General features: G+C 55.8%; 1 protein-coding gene across 3 annotated transcripts in view; it reads left to right on the top strand.

Annotated features, from left to right (window-relative positions):
* Positions 1-764: 764 nt before the first annotated feature.
* VANGL1 (VANGL planar cell polarity protein 1) overlaps positions 765-15,867 on the top strand; it is a 48,857-nt gene continuing 33,754 nt past the window's right edge. Inside the window, exons 1-2 of one of the 3 annotated variants that reach the window (XM_002715738.6) lie at positions 765-914; positions 10,448-10,617. In XM_002715738.6, the coding sequence (XP_002715784.1) occupies positions 10,547-10,617 (71 nt within the window). In that variant the 5' untranslated portion in view covers positions 765-914; positions 10,448-10,546. Of the gene's footprint in view, positions 915-996; positions 1,105-1,672; positions 1,804-10,447; positions 10,618-15,867 lie in introns of those variants that run through there. The other 2 variants (XM_089336995.1, XM_051856129.3) reach the window with 2 other exon arrangements.

The following is a 15,867-nucleotide window of genomic DNA, read 5'->3' as shown; positions in this document are numbered from 1 at the left end:
TCCGCCCATAATCGCCCCACAATGCTGCAAGGTGGACATTAGCAACCGTGTGGCACAAAGGCTGAGAGAGGGACCTGGCTGAGGCGGCACCACCCCCCTGGGCTACCTGCCTTCAGAGACTTGCTCTTCTAGCAGTTTCTAGGAGGCTGGGGGAGGGTTTGGAGGCACCTGCTCTATTAGGTGAGGAGGGAGGGCTGGCTGTGGCGGTTTGTGGGGGTGTGGGTGGATGTGGTTATCACGGGCCATTTCTTGGGTTGCACGTGAGGGCAGGCCCGGGGAGGGGGCTGGGGAGAGAATGAATGGGTCCAGAGCCATCCCTAAGCCGTATGACTATCTGGGCTGGGGCTCTGGTGAGGGCAAACGCCATCGTATTTTGTGCGTAATTGTGTGTGTGCGTGTAAGCTGAAGGGTGAAAGCGAGCTGGGGCGCTAGGGAGGGGTGTGGGGGCGGTGTCAATCCCTGACCACGTGTTTGCCATGTGTTGCGGGTGCCAGGGTGGGAAGCTGCTGCAAGTCTGCGTTCGGGTGTGAGCGAGTGTGTGGGGGTGGGTGGGTGGGTGTGTCTCTGGGGGTCAGTTCCCTGGCCCGCGTGACCGGGTGTGACCGCGCGCCTCTGCCTGTGTCTGAGTGCGGGCAGGGGGCTGCGGCCGCCCCGCCCTCCGCTGCAGGTGGGCCGGGCCCGCGGCGGGGCTGGCAGCGCTCGCAGCTCTTGGCTCGCGGCCGCGCCGGGCTCGCAGGGCTGGGCTCGGGCTGCGGGGCGGCGCCGGGACAGGAAGCGGAAAGCAGCAGTGCAGCGGCGGCGGCGGCGGCGGCGGGGCTCTGCTTCTACAGCAGCCCAGCCCAGCGCAGGCCGCAGAGCCGGGCCGCCGTGAGCCGAGACCGCGGGCCGGCGGAGCCCGGCCGGCCGGCGCGGAGGTGAGTCCCGCCCGGGCCCCTCGCAGACCTCCCGCGGGGAAGCGCCCCCCGCGCTTCCGCCGCACTCCCACCCCCTGGACCTAGATCCCGACTCGCGGGCCTCCAGCCTCTGGCCAGGAGCCCCCGCGACTCCTATGGACCGCACCGGCTCCTGCTTCCCGGGACCCCACTCCGCTGCCGTCCCTGCGCGGTGCGCCCCTCCTGCCCCTGCCCGCGCTCTCCGCCACGCCCCAGTCCCTCGGCTCCCGGGGTTCCCAGCCCACGCGTCGGACGCCCCTTTCTCCCCTGGCTCGCCTTTGGGGGTGCGCGTGTCGGGCCGGCCAGCAGCAGGGAGTGGCCGGGCGTTGGTGGAGGCACCGGGCGTCCGGATCGGTGGTGGCTGGCTGAGGCCGGCCGGCTGTGCCCTGCGCTCCCCGGAGCCGGGCGCACGCCGTGGTTCCCACCCCACCGCGGGGCTCCACCGGGGGCCGTCTGGCCCCTCGCCAGGCTCCGGGACAGAGCTGGCTTGTGTTCACACCTCGCTCCCAGCACTGAGCCGGCCCGGGAGGCCCGGGGGAGGGGGACGAGTCCGGTTGCGCTTGGGAGAGCGCAACAGGCAGGTAGGAGTTTACTTTTAAAAACGCCGGGGTGGAGCGCCGGCGGCCGGCGACTCCGCCCGAGGTGTCCGGGCTGGAGGCAGTCTCGCCGCGCCGGGGCTGCCTTCTGCACTCGCGCTACCGCCTGTCCTCCTGCAGCCTTTGAACTGCCCCCAAGCAACGCGCGCGGAGAAGTGTGAAGCTTTATAAAAATTTAAACGCGTCGGTGGCGGCTGCAGCGGCAGGAGTGGGCGGAGCCGCGGGGACTAGGAGCCCAGAAAATCCGGCGCTCTGGGTTCCCAGCTCCTAAGCAGGTATCATGGCCACGCCGCCCAGGTGCTGGGAGCCCCTGCCGCTGCTCGTGCAGGAGGTGTGATGAGTATGCGGCTGGCACGTGCATTTTGTTAAAAACCCTTTTGTGTATGTGTGTGTGTGTGTGGGGGGGGGGGTAGCTGGGGCTTGAAATGCATGTATTTTTAGACACTTCTTCCGAAAGCTGGCAAGCTGGAAAGAATCTGGTGTTTTCACTGACATGTTTATAAATTTTACAGGGCTGCTGAAAAATATTATAACTTGGGTCGCCCCCTCGACAAGGCTAATTAGCATTTTCCTTCCAGTGGGTGGGTTGTGTGATTACACAGCTCCCAGGCCCTTTAAGTGAGATGGCAGAAACCGGTCTGAATCCGGGAGACGTAATTAGCCATTTTATGTAACCACTAATTAGAGTTTTTAAAGTTGGGTTAAATCAGTGTGATACAGTTGGGGCTTTGATTTGTGGGAGGAAACTGTTTTATTTGACAGTTCAAAGAAATGTCACACTTCATCTCTCTGTGGGCATTTAACGTCTCCGAAAGGTTGGTGTCTCTCGCTTTGAGTGTTTTCAGTGTGACTTGGTTGCAGCTTGGTTGCAGTTTGTTGGGGAAAGCCTGAGAAGAATTTCGAGAGTGGCATATTTGTAAAGGCTGCTTGCCAAGCTGTGCGTTTTTATTGTCTTATGTATTGAGCAACAGGATGAAACCATAAAGGAAATTTAAAATTTCCTTAGCAAGCAACAATTCCATATCACACTTGTCTGCTGAAGAGTGAATGAGTGTTGAGTGAAGAAGGTATCCTCCCTCTTTATCCCTGCAACACACACACACACACACACACACACACATCTCGTGCTGCTGGCTGCCCTGGACTTGCGTGGCCCTTTGGGCTGGATGGGCCCATATCATACTCTGTTTTAAATCCTTTCGACCTTGAGCTCCTGTGAATTAGATGCTTGGGATGTTGAGCCTGTCGCAAAATTCACTGAAGGGTTATGTGTAGTTTGGGGGCAGTTTTTGATTGTTGCCTGCCCTCCTCTATGTAAATAAACAATTCTGGGAATTGCTATAGTGCTATAAATCTTCCATAGTTGAGAACACAGGGTCTGGAGTTAGTCTCTCAAAGTTGAAGCCCTGGCTCCAACTTTCTTTTCTTTTGAAGATTTATTTATTTATTTGGAAAAGATACAGAGGGAGAAGGAGAGACAGAGACAGAGAGAGGTCTTCTGTCCACTGGTTCACTCCCAGATGACTGCAGTGACCAGGGCTGGGCCAGGCTGAAGCCAGGAGCTGGGAGCTTCATCTGGGTCTCCCACACAGTGCAGGAGCCCAAGCACTTGGGCCACCCTCCACTGCTTTCCTAGGCACATTAGCAGGGAGCTGGATGGGCTCGTGCTGCAGGCGGCGGCTTAACCTGCTGCGCCACAGCACCAGCTCTCCAAGCTCCAGCATTGACCAGGTTTGTGACTTTAGTTTCTTTAACTGCAACACGAAATTCATATTTTATTTCCCTGAAGGTCTTGTTCTGAGAATTTGAATATTTTAGGCAGATGACTTATAACAGAGCCTCACACACAATAAGCACTTGGTGTCAGGCAGCTGTTGGACTGGGCCTGCCATCATCTCTCTGTACAACAAACCAGCTGTGGTCAGGGCTAGCTGTATGTGGCATGCGATTTGGGCAAGGTGCTGTGCCCTTTTCCATAACGTGGACAGAGTTAGCTGTGTTTCCAGGGTGTGCTAGCTGGAGTATGTTACTGAAGCCTTAAGAGAAAGGTGCCCGCAGGGTCTGTTGTCTGTCCCCACGCGTGTCCTTCTGTATCCCATTTCATGGACAGCACTCAGTTGAACCCAGCACCACAGGATTTGCAGTGGAAGTTAACGCTCATGAGATCTCTTTTCCTGAAGCTTAAGCATCTAGCAGGGGACAAAGGCGTCGCCCAAAAGCAAATACACACCAAGACATGCTCACCATTCCCAGCTCTTCGGAGATCTGGACCCAGCTGGGGCGGTTTCAGACAGTGAGGGATCCTGAGCCGAGAACAGGGATTCTGGGAAGGTGGGCTGCACTGATTGGCAAGGCAGGAAAAGCGAGGTCGACGTTTTCCTTCTTTGTGACCAGTGACCCAGAATCGCTCATGTATTAGGGCTCTGTTGCAATGAGAGTCATTGGTTTGCTGTGTGCCTCAAGCCCTGTGGACGCTCACTTAGGGGAGCTGGAGGGGGCGCTGTGGTTTGCATACCCTCCCTTGCAGTCCCGCAGCCCTGCAGGTGAACCCTCGAGGCACGTGTGTTCTGGTCCATTTCTCAGCATCCCCTTCTACCCTTGGGGAATGGGAAATGGAGGACGGCAGGGCACAGAATGGGAATTCCCAAATGACTTCTCTACAGTGACTGATGGTAATTGTTACAGGTGAGCTAGCATAGACCAGTGCAGTGCACGAAAAGTCAGTGTACATCATGTAAAGGAGACACGGGCCATACCCGATGCAAAAACAGCCTCCCTAACCAGAGGAATGGTGCTGACCTAAGTCATAATCACACAGTTGATGGTTGTGAGCGCTTACCCCACACTAGGCTTTGTTCTGAATGCTTCTGTGAATTTTCTCATTCAGCACCCAGCACAGGACCATGACATGAGTGAAATGTAATTCTGTCATTCCCGCTATGGAAACTGAGGCACGTTGAACAACACAGCTGCTAGGGACAGTAGCCAGGATGTGAACGGTCTTAATTCCAGGACCTGGGCTCATTGTCCTTCCTCGCTGCAGGGAAAGTAGACCCTCAACAAAATTCCTCCAGTAGTTGTGCGTCCTTGAGTACCGTCTAATTAAGATATGTGTCTGGAGAAACATGTCAGCTGCAAGAGGTGTCAGTAATCATTAGTGGACTGAACTCTTTAGACTTCTGTAGGTGATGAAGCTCTATTCAAAGGAGCCTCCATGATGTACAGAGACACCAGCGCACCACATGCCATGCTCCCTTGGAAATGTGTCCACTGCAGAGGGACAAATGGCTCCTCAAATTCAGGGGCGTCTTTGCCACCCCCAAACCAGAGCTCCTTTCGATAGCTCTGGGCAGAACTGTTGATGCTTTTATCATTTCCCTTTTCGGCGTGTATTGACCACTGTCATTACCAGAACGTATTATTTCTCTCATATGAATTTCTTAACGCCGTGTTTTCCATTTAAGTAGTAGTAGTCCGATATATTATAGGAGTAAACGGGGCTTCAGGGGAGGATTTTATTTGAGGCTGCTGCTCTGCCCTTGGCTTTTAATAAAGGTTGACAAAGGAGGTTCTTTATGACATTTGAATCTATGATGCCGCCACCACTCAGGATAAAGTAGCCTGCACACATGTCTTCTCGCTCTCATGCAGTGAGCTTTGGGGAGCTCTGACCCTGTCCCAGTGTTTGCCTCCAGCCCCCACCAAGCACTGCTGCAGCTTTTAAGGGGCTAGTGACAGTGACGGAGGAAGGGGCAGTGGCCAAAGGGACACTCAGGTCTCTCTTTTCGCCTGTGAGACTAAGGATTTAAAGTAGGTCATCCGTGGTGAACCTATGCCTGCCAACCCTTCATTCAACAGATAATTATTGGGAGCCCATCCTGGTCCCGGCGCTGGAGAAACAGGGGAAGAAAAGTGGCCCTGCCCTCGTGGAGCTGGCAATGTGTCCAGGAGCCAGCTGTGCAGTAAGCCGGCAGGCACATCAGTGTAGAACTGGAAAGTGTGATAGGAAGAGGACGGGGTGCTGGGCAGGGCCGCTCCAGGCTGCAGGGTCTAGAAAGGCAAAGGGGAGAGAGAGGTCACTGGAGGGGCGAGGGCCAGCAGCTGCACTGGTGCACGCGCCCTGGCAGAGCCCTACACCTTGAGAAGCAAGAGGGAGCCCGAGTCGGGGGCAGAAAAGCCTCTGTGTTTCATTCAAAGTGCAGCAAGGACACCAGGGGAGGGTTTGAAGCAGGGAAGCCAGCGGCATCTGCATTGTCATCTCCAAGGCCGTGCTGGCTGCTGGCCAGCCTGCGGTAGCGTGGCAGGGTCATGTCGGGGCTTCGTGTGATGGAGTGAGTTCCATACTCTGAGCTCCATCTCTATGCCTGTGTGACTGCATCTGGCTCAGGCCAGGGCAGCAGCCTATCAGTTAATTACTCCAGGAACTTGATTTCTTTTCAGGACTTTATTGCTTTCCTGATAAGGCAGCCCTTAGGACCTTATCAGGAGTTCTGTGAGTTTCTCGGGCACACAGGGGAAGTAGCTCATAAATTATCACTGCAGTGGTGAACTTCTGCAATGCTGTCTGTTACTTCCACAGGAGTTCTTACCTTGGCTCAAACTGTCCTTTAAAAAGATGAGTCCGTTTGCCTCCTATTGCTTCTCTTTCCTCCTGGCTCAGATCTTGGATAAGATAGGCGTGGGAGAAGAGAGGAAACCTGGAGGCATCGTCATGCGGTGGAGGGAGAGGGTGACTGGGATCTGGGAGAGTGAGGGGAGCTGCCTCCAGGACAGGCAGAGCTTAGTGATGGTCTGATGTGTGGCACGAGGGGGAGAAGGAATATTGAAACTGGCACAGGGGGAGGCGTCTTCAGCAGGACGATAGCATCGCTGCAGCGTAGCAAAGAATGGGCCAGGACATCCAGAGGGGGTAGAGAGGTGCTGATCCTCCCAGCGGGAGCAAGAGGTGTGTGAGCAGGCGATGTGCACTGGGGATTTGGGTCTCAGTGAGTGTTCGCTGGTCACCTATAGTGGTCAGAGTCTCTCAGGGATGGGCATTATACCGACCACCAGCCTCCGAGGAGCTTATCCCATGGTCAGCCCCGGGGTGGACGAGACTAGCGGGGTGAGTGTTGAATGTCAGGCGCGGGCATGCGGTGTTAGAGGCAGCCAGCAGTGGTACCCCAGTGCTGTGGGGCAGGGACTCGCGGAGCCGCTGGGTACACACCGCGGTGCCTGAGTGGATCCTGAGCTGGAGGTGATGTGATCTTTGGAATTTGGCTCACAACTACCTCTGGCCAGCTTTGGTGTGTCAGTGGGGTGTTGAGGATGGAGGGTGTGGGCTGAGTCAAATCGGGCATTGTGGGAGAGGAACTGGACAGGGGCATTGGTGGTGCAAGGGAAGCCTTACCAGAGGACAGCGGGGACCACTGCTTTCCTTTGAGGGACATGGCCTTAATGGACGGTAAGGTTTCCAGGGTGACACAGAGTGACACCCTCTGGCCCAGGGGGCAGGGGATGAAATGTGGGTCACCACCTGCCCGGACTTCATGTCAGGAGTCTCATTTAATCCTCACAACAGCACCAGGAAGAGATAATATTAACATGACCTTATTTTATAGGGGGCGGAGAGCATAGAAGCTCGGGGGGGGGGGGGGCCTCTTCCCCAGGAGGCCATGTTAGGGTCAGCCCAGCTCTGGGGGGGCCGGGCCCGCCTGCCTGAGACCCCAGCAGCATTTAGCGTGAGATCACAGTCTGGACAGAACGGCTGGTGGAGAGTTCTGCGTTGGGAAGCAGAAAAAGATGTAGGAGTCTGGAAGGGTTCACGAGCCATTTCCTGGGCAGATGGGGCTGCCGTTAGCATCTGTGGTTAGACAGGGAAAAGCAGGTGGGACAGGGCTGGCGGGTGCTGGCGTCTGCCGGGTCAGGAGGGGCGGAGGAAGCAGCCCAGCCTGGAGGGCAATGAAACCTGAAAGCAAACTGCAATTGCCAGAACCCAGAGAATGACCGGAGACCGGGGAGGGAGGGCCACGGAGATGGGAGACTGGGGAGGGAGGACCATGGAGATGGGAGATGGGGAGGGAGGACCACGATGATGGGAGACCGGGGAGGGAGGGCCACGGAGATGGGAGACGGGGAGGGAGGACCACAGAGATGGGAGACCGGGAGGGAGGACCACGGAGATGGGAGACCAGGAGGGAGGACCACGGAGATGGGAGACCAGGGAGGGAGGGCCACGATGATGGGAGACCGGGGAGGGAGGGCCACGGAGATGGGAGACCAGGAGGGAGGACCACGGAGATAGGAGACGGGGAGGGAGGACCACAGAGATGGGAGACCGGGAGGGAGGACCATGGAGATGGGAGAACAGGAGGAGGACCACGGAGATGGGAGACCAGGGAGGGAGGGCCACGGAGATCGGAGACCGGGGAGGGAGGACCACAGAGATGGGAGACCGGGGAGGGAGGGCCACAGAGATGGGAGACCAGGAGGGAGGACCACGGAGATGGGAGACCAGGGAGGGAGGGCCACGGAGATCGGAGACCGGGGAGGGAGGACCACGATGATGGGAGACCGGGGAGGGAGGGCCACGGAGATGGGAGACCGGGGAGGGAGGACCATGGAGATGGGGAGGGAGGACCACGATGATGGGAGACCAGGAAGGGAGGACCACAGTGATGGGAGACCGGGGAGGGAGGGCCACGGTGATCCAGCTCTCCAGGCCTTCTAGGAAAGTGGGGGGGGGGGTACTGCAGAGGCCAAACTTTTTCTTAAAAACAACCTCTCTGTGTGTTTTCACACTGAACCTTTCCATCCGCTCCCTGCCAAGTAGGCTGCCATAGTTCCTTTTCATGGGTCAGAAAACGGAGACCCCAAGGAGGCACTGCCCAAGGACGCGCTGCCTTGCCCGGGTCACCGTTGGTAAGTGGTGGATGGAGGGGCCAGCCCACGTGTGCTGACAGCAGGCGAGCCTCACCCGGGGAAGGCGGGCGACATTGCTGGCGGGCTGCCACGCTCCTTTCTGAAAGTCCTCTCCCGCTGAGAAAGACCAGGCCATCACGGGGCTTTGGGAACCGGCGTCAGGGGTGCGGATGGCCATACCAGCCTTCATTCACCCAGCGCGTCTGGAGCCCGTGCTGGCTACTGTCACAGCCCTTAGCCCGCTGGGCCAATTGTGTTTTACAGATGGACGTTGAAAGAGTTCTAATAGCATGGCTGAGGTCCCACGGCTGGGAAGTGAGTCAGGTCTAGAATGGGAACCTGGCTCGGGATGCGCTATCTGCTTCTTTCGCCACAGCAACCCTGTGATTTGTGCCCATTTAACAGAGGCAGATGGAGGAGGGAGTTTAAGAAGGCAAGCGCCGTGGGACCAGTGCTGTGGCAAAGCAGGTTAAGCTGCTATCTGATCCCTGCATCCCGTATGGGTGCTGGGTCAAGTCCCCAATGCTCTGCTTCCGATCCAGCTCCCTGCTGATACTCCTGGGAAAAGCAGTTGAAAATGACCCAGGTGCTTAGGCTGGATGGAGTTCCAGGTTCCTGGCTTTGGCCTGACCCAGCCCCAGCCTCTGCAGCCATTTGGGGAAGGAACCAACAGATGTCTGTCTCTCCTTGCCTCTCTCTCTGTCTCTCTGTCTCTCTCTCTCTGCCTTTCAAATAAATATTAAAAAAAAAAAAAAAGAAAAAAAGGAAAAAGTTAGTACTTTATCCCAGGTTGTGTAGACAGCGGCTGCACTTGGGCTCTTGTTGGCAGGGAAGTGCCGGGCTGAGTCAGGACCTCAGGGACACGCCCTGGGTGGCAGACCTTGGCTGTGAAGGCCTCTTACTTTCAGAGTGAATGGGCCCGGGGCCTTTGAGGCTCTGGGGCTGAGAGGGTGGGTGGTGACTGGCTAGCCCGATTCCTGCCCTCTGGCCTCTCGCGCATTGTTGCCGGGGTCTGGAAGCCCGGCCGCCTCCTGGCGGGGGGTAAGGAAGGCATTTACAGTTCCTTTGTGTTTTCTTCACACTTCTCTCCCTGGTGCTGTTTGCAGTTTCAGCTGGGAGGGGGCTGGAAGCAGGACCCCTGCCGTGCGGGGGGTGGGGTGGGGGTGGGGCTCTGAGACCAGGATCCAGGGAAGGGCAGAACTGGTGGATCTCGGTTTCTAGAAGTTAAAGGCTTAGGATGGGGGAGCTCAGGAATGTCCTTGGAAAGGTTGCCAGCTGAGTGCATTGCGAAGCAATATCCAATGAACACGCCAGGAAAGACTGGGAGCTTGCCACAGGCGAGTCACCTGCTTGCATTTTCTAGTGTCTCCTTTTGCTCCTTGTCCTGCCATAAGCAATTTTCTGTGATTCCAAATGTCACGTAGATTCAGTGTGTCTGTGAGCCTGGGTCTTGCTTTTTTTAAGTTTACTGTTATTTATTGTTACAGCACAAGTGCTTCTATTCTTTATCATTAGCACCCGCGACAGAGATCTGATATTGCTTTCAATGAGTGAACCGTGTTTCTTTGCCTGTTCCTTTGTGTGTGTGTGTGAGGGGGCGGTTATTAAGATGATTTCTACCTTTTTATTATTGTAGATGATGTGGTAATAATCATTTTTCTTTTTAAAGCCCAAATCCCTTAAAAGCTACTTCGCTGCGTGGTGTTTAGATGTGACCAGCAAACTGGCAGTGGGGACTGGGCACCGCATGGCGGGGCTGGTGTGGGTCACGCGGCCCAGTGGCCAGCTCCAGGGAGAGTGAGGCTGTGTGCAGCAGGTGGGCCCCTTTCATGGGATTCTGCTCCCTGGGCACCTGTGCTGTCCCCTCCCCCGACCCGTCCCAGGAATCCTGTTGCCGCCTGGGTGGAGGATTTAGAATGCAGCACTTGACTTTTGATCACCTGTCTCATCGTGGAGACCCCAGAGAGGAGCAGGTTGCTCTCTGTGGAGACTCACGTCTGTCTTTCTCCCTCTCCCCAGAACTGACTGCTATTGAAGAGTGGCTGGCCTCCGACTCCCAGACTCCGCCAGGTGCGATTCTCTACCTGCTTCCTCATCAAGAGCCGGCTCTGCACTGCTATGGATACCGAATCCACTTATTCTGGATATTCTTACTATTCCAGTCATTCGAAAAAATCTCACAGACAGGGGTATGTCACTCTTCCTCCTGGGGAAGGCTGCAGGCCGCTGGGGGTTTCTGGAGTCACTCTTCAAACAATGACTTGGGGCTGGTGGGGCTGGAGAGGAGAAGCCAGCGCTGAGAGCCTGGAGCCTGCGTGGGAGGAACCTACAGGACCAGTTCACCTTTTATAGCCCCCATTAGTGCTCATGGCGGTCATTCCTCACAATTGGTTTTAGAGGAAAGCTCCCCGCAGTGGAAATGGCTCTTCCTTTCTAAGTCAGTTCTCTCAAAGCTTTGAAAAGAATGCTAATGAAAGGGTTGTTTTGTTTTTTTTTTTTAAGTGTTAATTTGCTACTTTTCAGCCAGAGCAGCTGATTCTGGCTGTCCCTTACGAATCTGCAGTGAGTCTCACACAGGGCCTGGGGGATTGGAGGGGTTGGCCTGGCGCCTGTTTCTCCCAGACTTGTCTACCAAGGGAACAAGTCTGCGTTTTGCAAATACTCTTCTGGGCAAAGGTAACCAGAAAGAGCAGGTGTGCACTGGTGTGCAGAGGGCCTGCTGTGCTGAGAGGAGCCAGCGAATGTGTAAAGAAAGAAGGGGCGGTAGCTGGCAGGCGACTGGTGCGCCTGCCTGATCTCCTCATCTGTGAAATGGGTACAGCAGTCCCCTCCTTGCGGATGGTTGAAGGTTGAATGGACTAGTTAACAGAGCCATTTGGTACACAGCCTTGGCATCTCCCCATGTCTGCAGAGAAGGCCCACTTGTCATCACAGCCCCTCCCCGACGGGCACGGGGGGAGGGGGGACAGCAGTGGGGACAGCAGTGGTGGCTGAATGCTGGGGGGAGGGGAGATTCTGTTTTGCAAAAGCTCACTGCAGATGTGGGTAACTGGTTGCACGCCCATGCATAGCAGGAGGTCTGGAAATGGGACCCCAAGTGCCAGGCTGGGTCTTCTGCTGGGCAGGAGCTTAGCCTGGGATGGTGACTGCGCTCGCTGAGGTTTTTACAGATGTACATTCTGTAATTTCCTGAAAAAATGGAATGAGAGATGTAAAGAAAAAAATTCTCAAAGACACTTAATGACACGAGAAAGTGTTGATGAGCCCTTGTTACAAAAACGAGATTGAAGACCTGGTGCCTTTATAACAGCTACCCCTGTACACTGTAAGGTACGTGTTTGCATAGGGACCATGGCTGTCTCTGAATACAGATGACCAAGTCTTATTCATAAAGTCATAACAGCTGGGAGGAAGGCAGTCAGTGAGTTTGTGTTGGATCCCAGATGAGCCCCTATAACCAGGGAGGGAAAGAGCAGGTGCTCAGGTGAGGGTGCTGCTGGGGGGACCTTGAGTCCCAGGCCAGAGCCCGAGCCTGGGGGAGTCAGCACAGACTCAGCCTGCGAGTGCACACACCCAATGCCTTGGAAAATGCTGGAAACGGCTGTTTGACCACAGTCAACCTGTGGACCTTCCTGGGAAACCAGTTCCCAGGCCGGCATGGGAGGCCTCCTTCTTGCGCAGCACAGGGCCTGGGCCATGCTGGTGCTCGGTGAAGAGAGGAGGGTGGCCTGCAGGATCCCTAGCTGGAGCCGCCTCTCAGGCCCCGCCTGCCCAGGGGCAGCCTGTGCCAGGCCCTGCTGCTGCCTCAGGCCTCCGAGGGCTCCCGGGGTCACTTTAAGAGGCTGTGACTTCGCATTAAAACACAGTGCAGAGCTCCTAGCGCCTTCTAGGACCCGTGTGGGAAGCACTTGGCACATGTTAACACAGGCTGTGACGCTAAATCAGTTATTCCAGGAATGTTCCAGAGCTCTGAGCGAGGGGATCTGAGCATGAGGCGTCGGTGGGCACGTTCTGTGAGTTCTTTAGAAAGGACGTCATTGCCCACAGGTGAGTCTGAAGGCAGTGGCGGGCGCAGTTGTAATCTGTAGGCAGGGTTTGCCCAGGAGGGAAGAATGCTTAGCAGCATTTGTGCAGGGCCTGGGAGCCAGCCTCAGACCCAGCCAAGGGCCTGCTGCCCCAGGAGGGTCCTGGTGAAAGCTGCCCTGCTCGAGGATTTGAATGGGAGTGTAGGAAAGCGGCAGGGGGACTGGCTTCGGGAGATGTTAGTGTGCCGGAATAACAAAGGGCACCAAACTTGATACACCCGATGACGCGGTGATCATCCTGAGGGCTGGCCTGGCCGGCGTCCAGGCAGGTGGCAGGTGACTCTTTTCATGCCAGGAGGTCAGTGGCCTGGTTCCCGCTGCCTGCAGTCTCCAGAGGGCATCAGGTGAACTGGCTGGGAAAGTGGTGCGCACTCCAGCCGCCCTCACCTGACCTTTGTGTTCGGTGTGCACGTTTCCTGATTTAATGACTACAGCTGCCAGGAGTGTTAATGACCGCTTCCTGGGTGCCTTTTAGGCCTCTCCTGGGCGTTCCCTTTCATCCTCACAGCAGTGCTGGAGTGGAGGTGGTAGCCCCATTTTACAGGCGATGAAACTGAGGCACGCAGAGGCAATGCTGTTGGCCCGAAGTTAGTGCCAAGGTGCTCTGCTCAGGTTTCAGAGCAGACTTGTTGCTCTTTGGAAGGGAAATGCCTCTTTTGAAAGAGAAATGAAGTGTCCCCCTGTGGCCAGTGTGCTAAAAATTAGCATTGTCCAAAAAAGGGCAGCCTGGGCCAGGGAGGCTGCTTCGGCATCAGTGGGCCCTGCTCCCAGCCTCCCCCCCCCCCCCCACAGCCAGGGTGGAGAGGGAGCAGCCAGCCAGGCCCCAGCAGGGCAGAGAAAGGACAGGTAGTGGGTGGTGGCAGAGAAGGAAAGGGAGGAGTAACCGGTGGGGCCAGCTTTCCCCAAATAGAAATAGACCAGCAGCAGAAACAGGACTCAACAGTCTTCCCAGGAAATGCTGGCTGGAACCGGCAGCACTGTGGGAATCACAGGGATCCCGGCTGCGAGGAGGGGGATGGTGTTCACAGCAGCCCCAGGGGTGCGGCTCCATGGTGGCTTACACTGCTGCACTTACACACACACACACACACACACACGCACACTCCTGCACAGTGATGCTTGCTTTTGCCACCCCCCTGCACACATGCGCAAATACATGTATCTCTGTGTGCACAAATTGCACATGTACAAATATACTTAACAGATGGGCACATTCAGACATAAAGATACCAAGAACGCGGGGACTGAGCCAGCTGCCCAGCAGAGACACACGGGTGATCCAGATCGCACAGGTGGCGCTGGAACGCCATGTCGCTGTGCGTGTGTTTTAACTCCCATCCCAGTGGTTTACAGCCTGTTCCTTCCCTGCTCTCCTATGTCCAGATAGGCCATGTGCACGGCTGGTCTCATCCATGGGACCGCCTCTGCAAGTTACAGCCTCCGGAGCCACAGGGTTGAACGTCTGGGTGCACACACAGTGCAGTGAGCTGGCCACATGCCACTCATAGTGCTACACACTGACGAGCCCTGAACGGCAGTGTTGTGGGGTGTCAGTGTTAAGTACTGGCTTGGCTCCAAGGTCTTCCCAGAGCTGTAATCCAGGACCAGTAATTTCTATAAAAGCTACATGTTAGGTGTTTTTTTTTTAAAATATTTATTTATTTATATGAAAGAGTTACACAGAGAGAGGGAGAGACAGTGAGAGAGAGAGAGATTCCATCTGCTGGTTCACTCCCCAGGTGGCTGCAACAGCCAGACTGAAGCCAGGAGCTGGGAGCTTCATTGGGATCTCCCACGTGGACAGCACACGAAGAGGACAAAACACAGGGCCATCTTCCCTTCCCTTCCCTTCCCCAGGCCATTAGCAGGGAGCTGGATCAGAAATGATACAAACTGGTGCACGCATAGCCTGCCAGTGTTGCAGGTGGGGGCTTTATCAGCTACGCCACAACTCCAGGCCTGCATGTCAGGTCTTGATGACAGGACCGGTGCACAGAGCAGTGCCCCCAGCTGGTGTGAGTCAGGAGGATGGGCTTTCCACCTGCCTCTCACATGACAGTGGGTGGAAGGGCAGGTGTCAGCTCTGGGCATCCCTCAGTCACTGTTGTCCATGTTGCCCAGAGCCATTCTCCCAACTGCATCCACTTATTTCTCTCTTAACAGAGAAGCACTGTACATTGCAACATCGAACAGCTGAACATGAACTTAAGGGTCCCATTCCAGAGCCGCTGCTGTGTCCAGGGCGTCTCATGCAAAGGCAGACTTCTAAGCAGTCCTTCCAGCAGACCCCTCCCCGGGAGCACTGGGTCAGAAAGTCCTGGAGAAAGCTTCCTGTGCCACCAACATCCAGGTCCCCTGGGCTGCTGGTGAAGAGAGAGGCTCTCTCTTGCAGACGCATTCTTGGAGCATGGATCCAGTGGATCTGCAGGCCAGGTGGTTCCTCTGCACACAGCGGGGTGCCCTGTTCGGGCTCCGGGCATTGGCTCTCGGTGAAGGAATTTTGATTTCCACTGGAATTTGTGCTGTCACAGGATCTGCCCCACGGGACCAGTGGATAGATGGGTGGGTTAGGTGAGCATGGGACCTGGCTGATGGCCTGGAGAGAAATGGCTATGACTGTACTTGGGGAGAGTGGAAACAGAAAATGGAAAGGGGGCCCTGGCCCCGCTGGCCATGGTGGGTCTGGGGGTGGAGCAGTCATCCTAGGCTTCACCTGTCTCTCCCACACGTGGGGATTGCTCCTCCCAGTGAGTGGCTTTTGAAGGGATTGTAAGCACACAGCCCAGGGCCAGCTAAGGTCACAGTCCAGCTGTTCCTCTTCCCAGTAGCTTCAGAGAAATGCCTCGTAGCTCTGCTAGTTTGTACAGTGTAGGGATGTGAAGACCAGCATCAGGAGTACTTCTGCCATCTGATATTCCAGTTGCTTTTCAGAATAGTGCATGCAGCATAGTGGTCTTGAATGGAGGTCGTATCTCCTACTCTGCCATTTACTGTAACTTTGGAAAGTCATAGAAACTCTGCGAACCTCGGTTTCCCCATCTGTAAAATGGGAAAACACTATTGACCCTTTAAGGTTGTTGTTAGGATTGAGTGAAGTGAGTCTAGGGAGGCACTTTGCTCAGTGTCTCATGCATTGGAGCAGGCAGTTGGTGTTGCTGGGCACATCTGTGGGTAAACAGAACAGTTCTCTGTCCATGGGCTCTTTCCCTAGTTGTCTGTTTAAAACAAAACACCTAGGCTGACCAGATTGCATCTGTTTCTACATTCTAACTTAGCGATGAGTTGGAGTGATAAGTGAGGCTCTAGGGACAAAGCTGGTGTCACTGGAGGTTATCTGCAGCCTGTGGTAGCTTA

The sequence above is a fragment of the Oryctolagus cuniculus genome, chromosome 7, assembly GCF_051225735.1.
Source record: "Oryctolagus cuniculus isolate XC-2025 breed Fujian yellow rabbit chromosome 7, ASM5122573v1, whole genome shotgun sequence".
In the NCBI taxonomy this organism is placed as follows: Eukaryota; Metazoa; Chordata; class Mammalia; order Lagomorpha; family Leporidae; genus Oryctolagus; species Oryctolagus cuniculus.
Note: the sequence above shows the minus strand (reverse complement) of the source record. Positions and strands in the feature narration are given on the sequence as shown.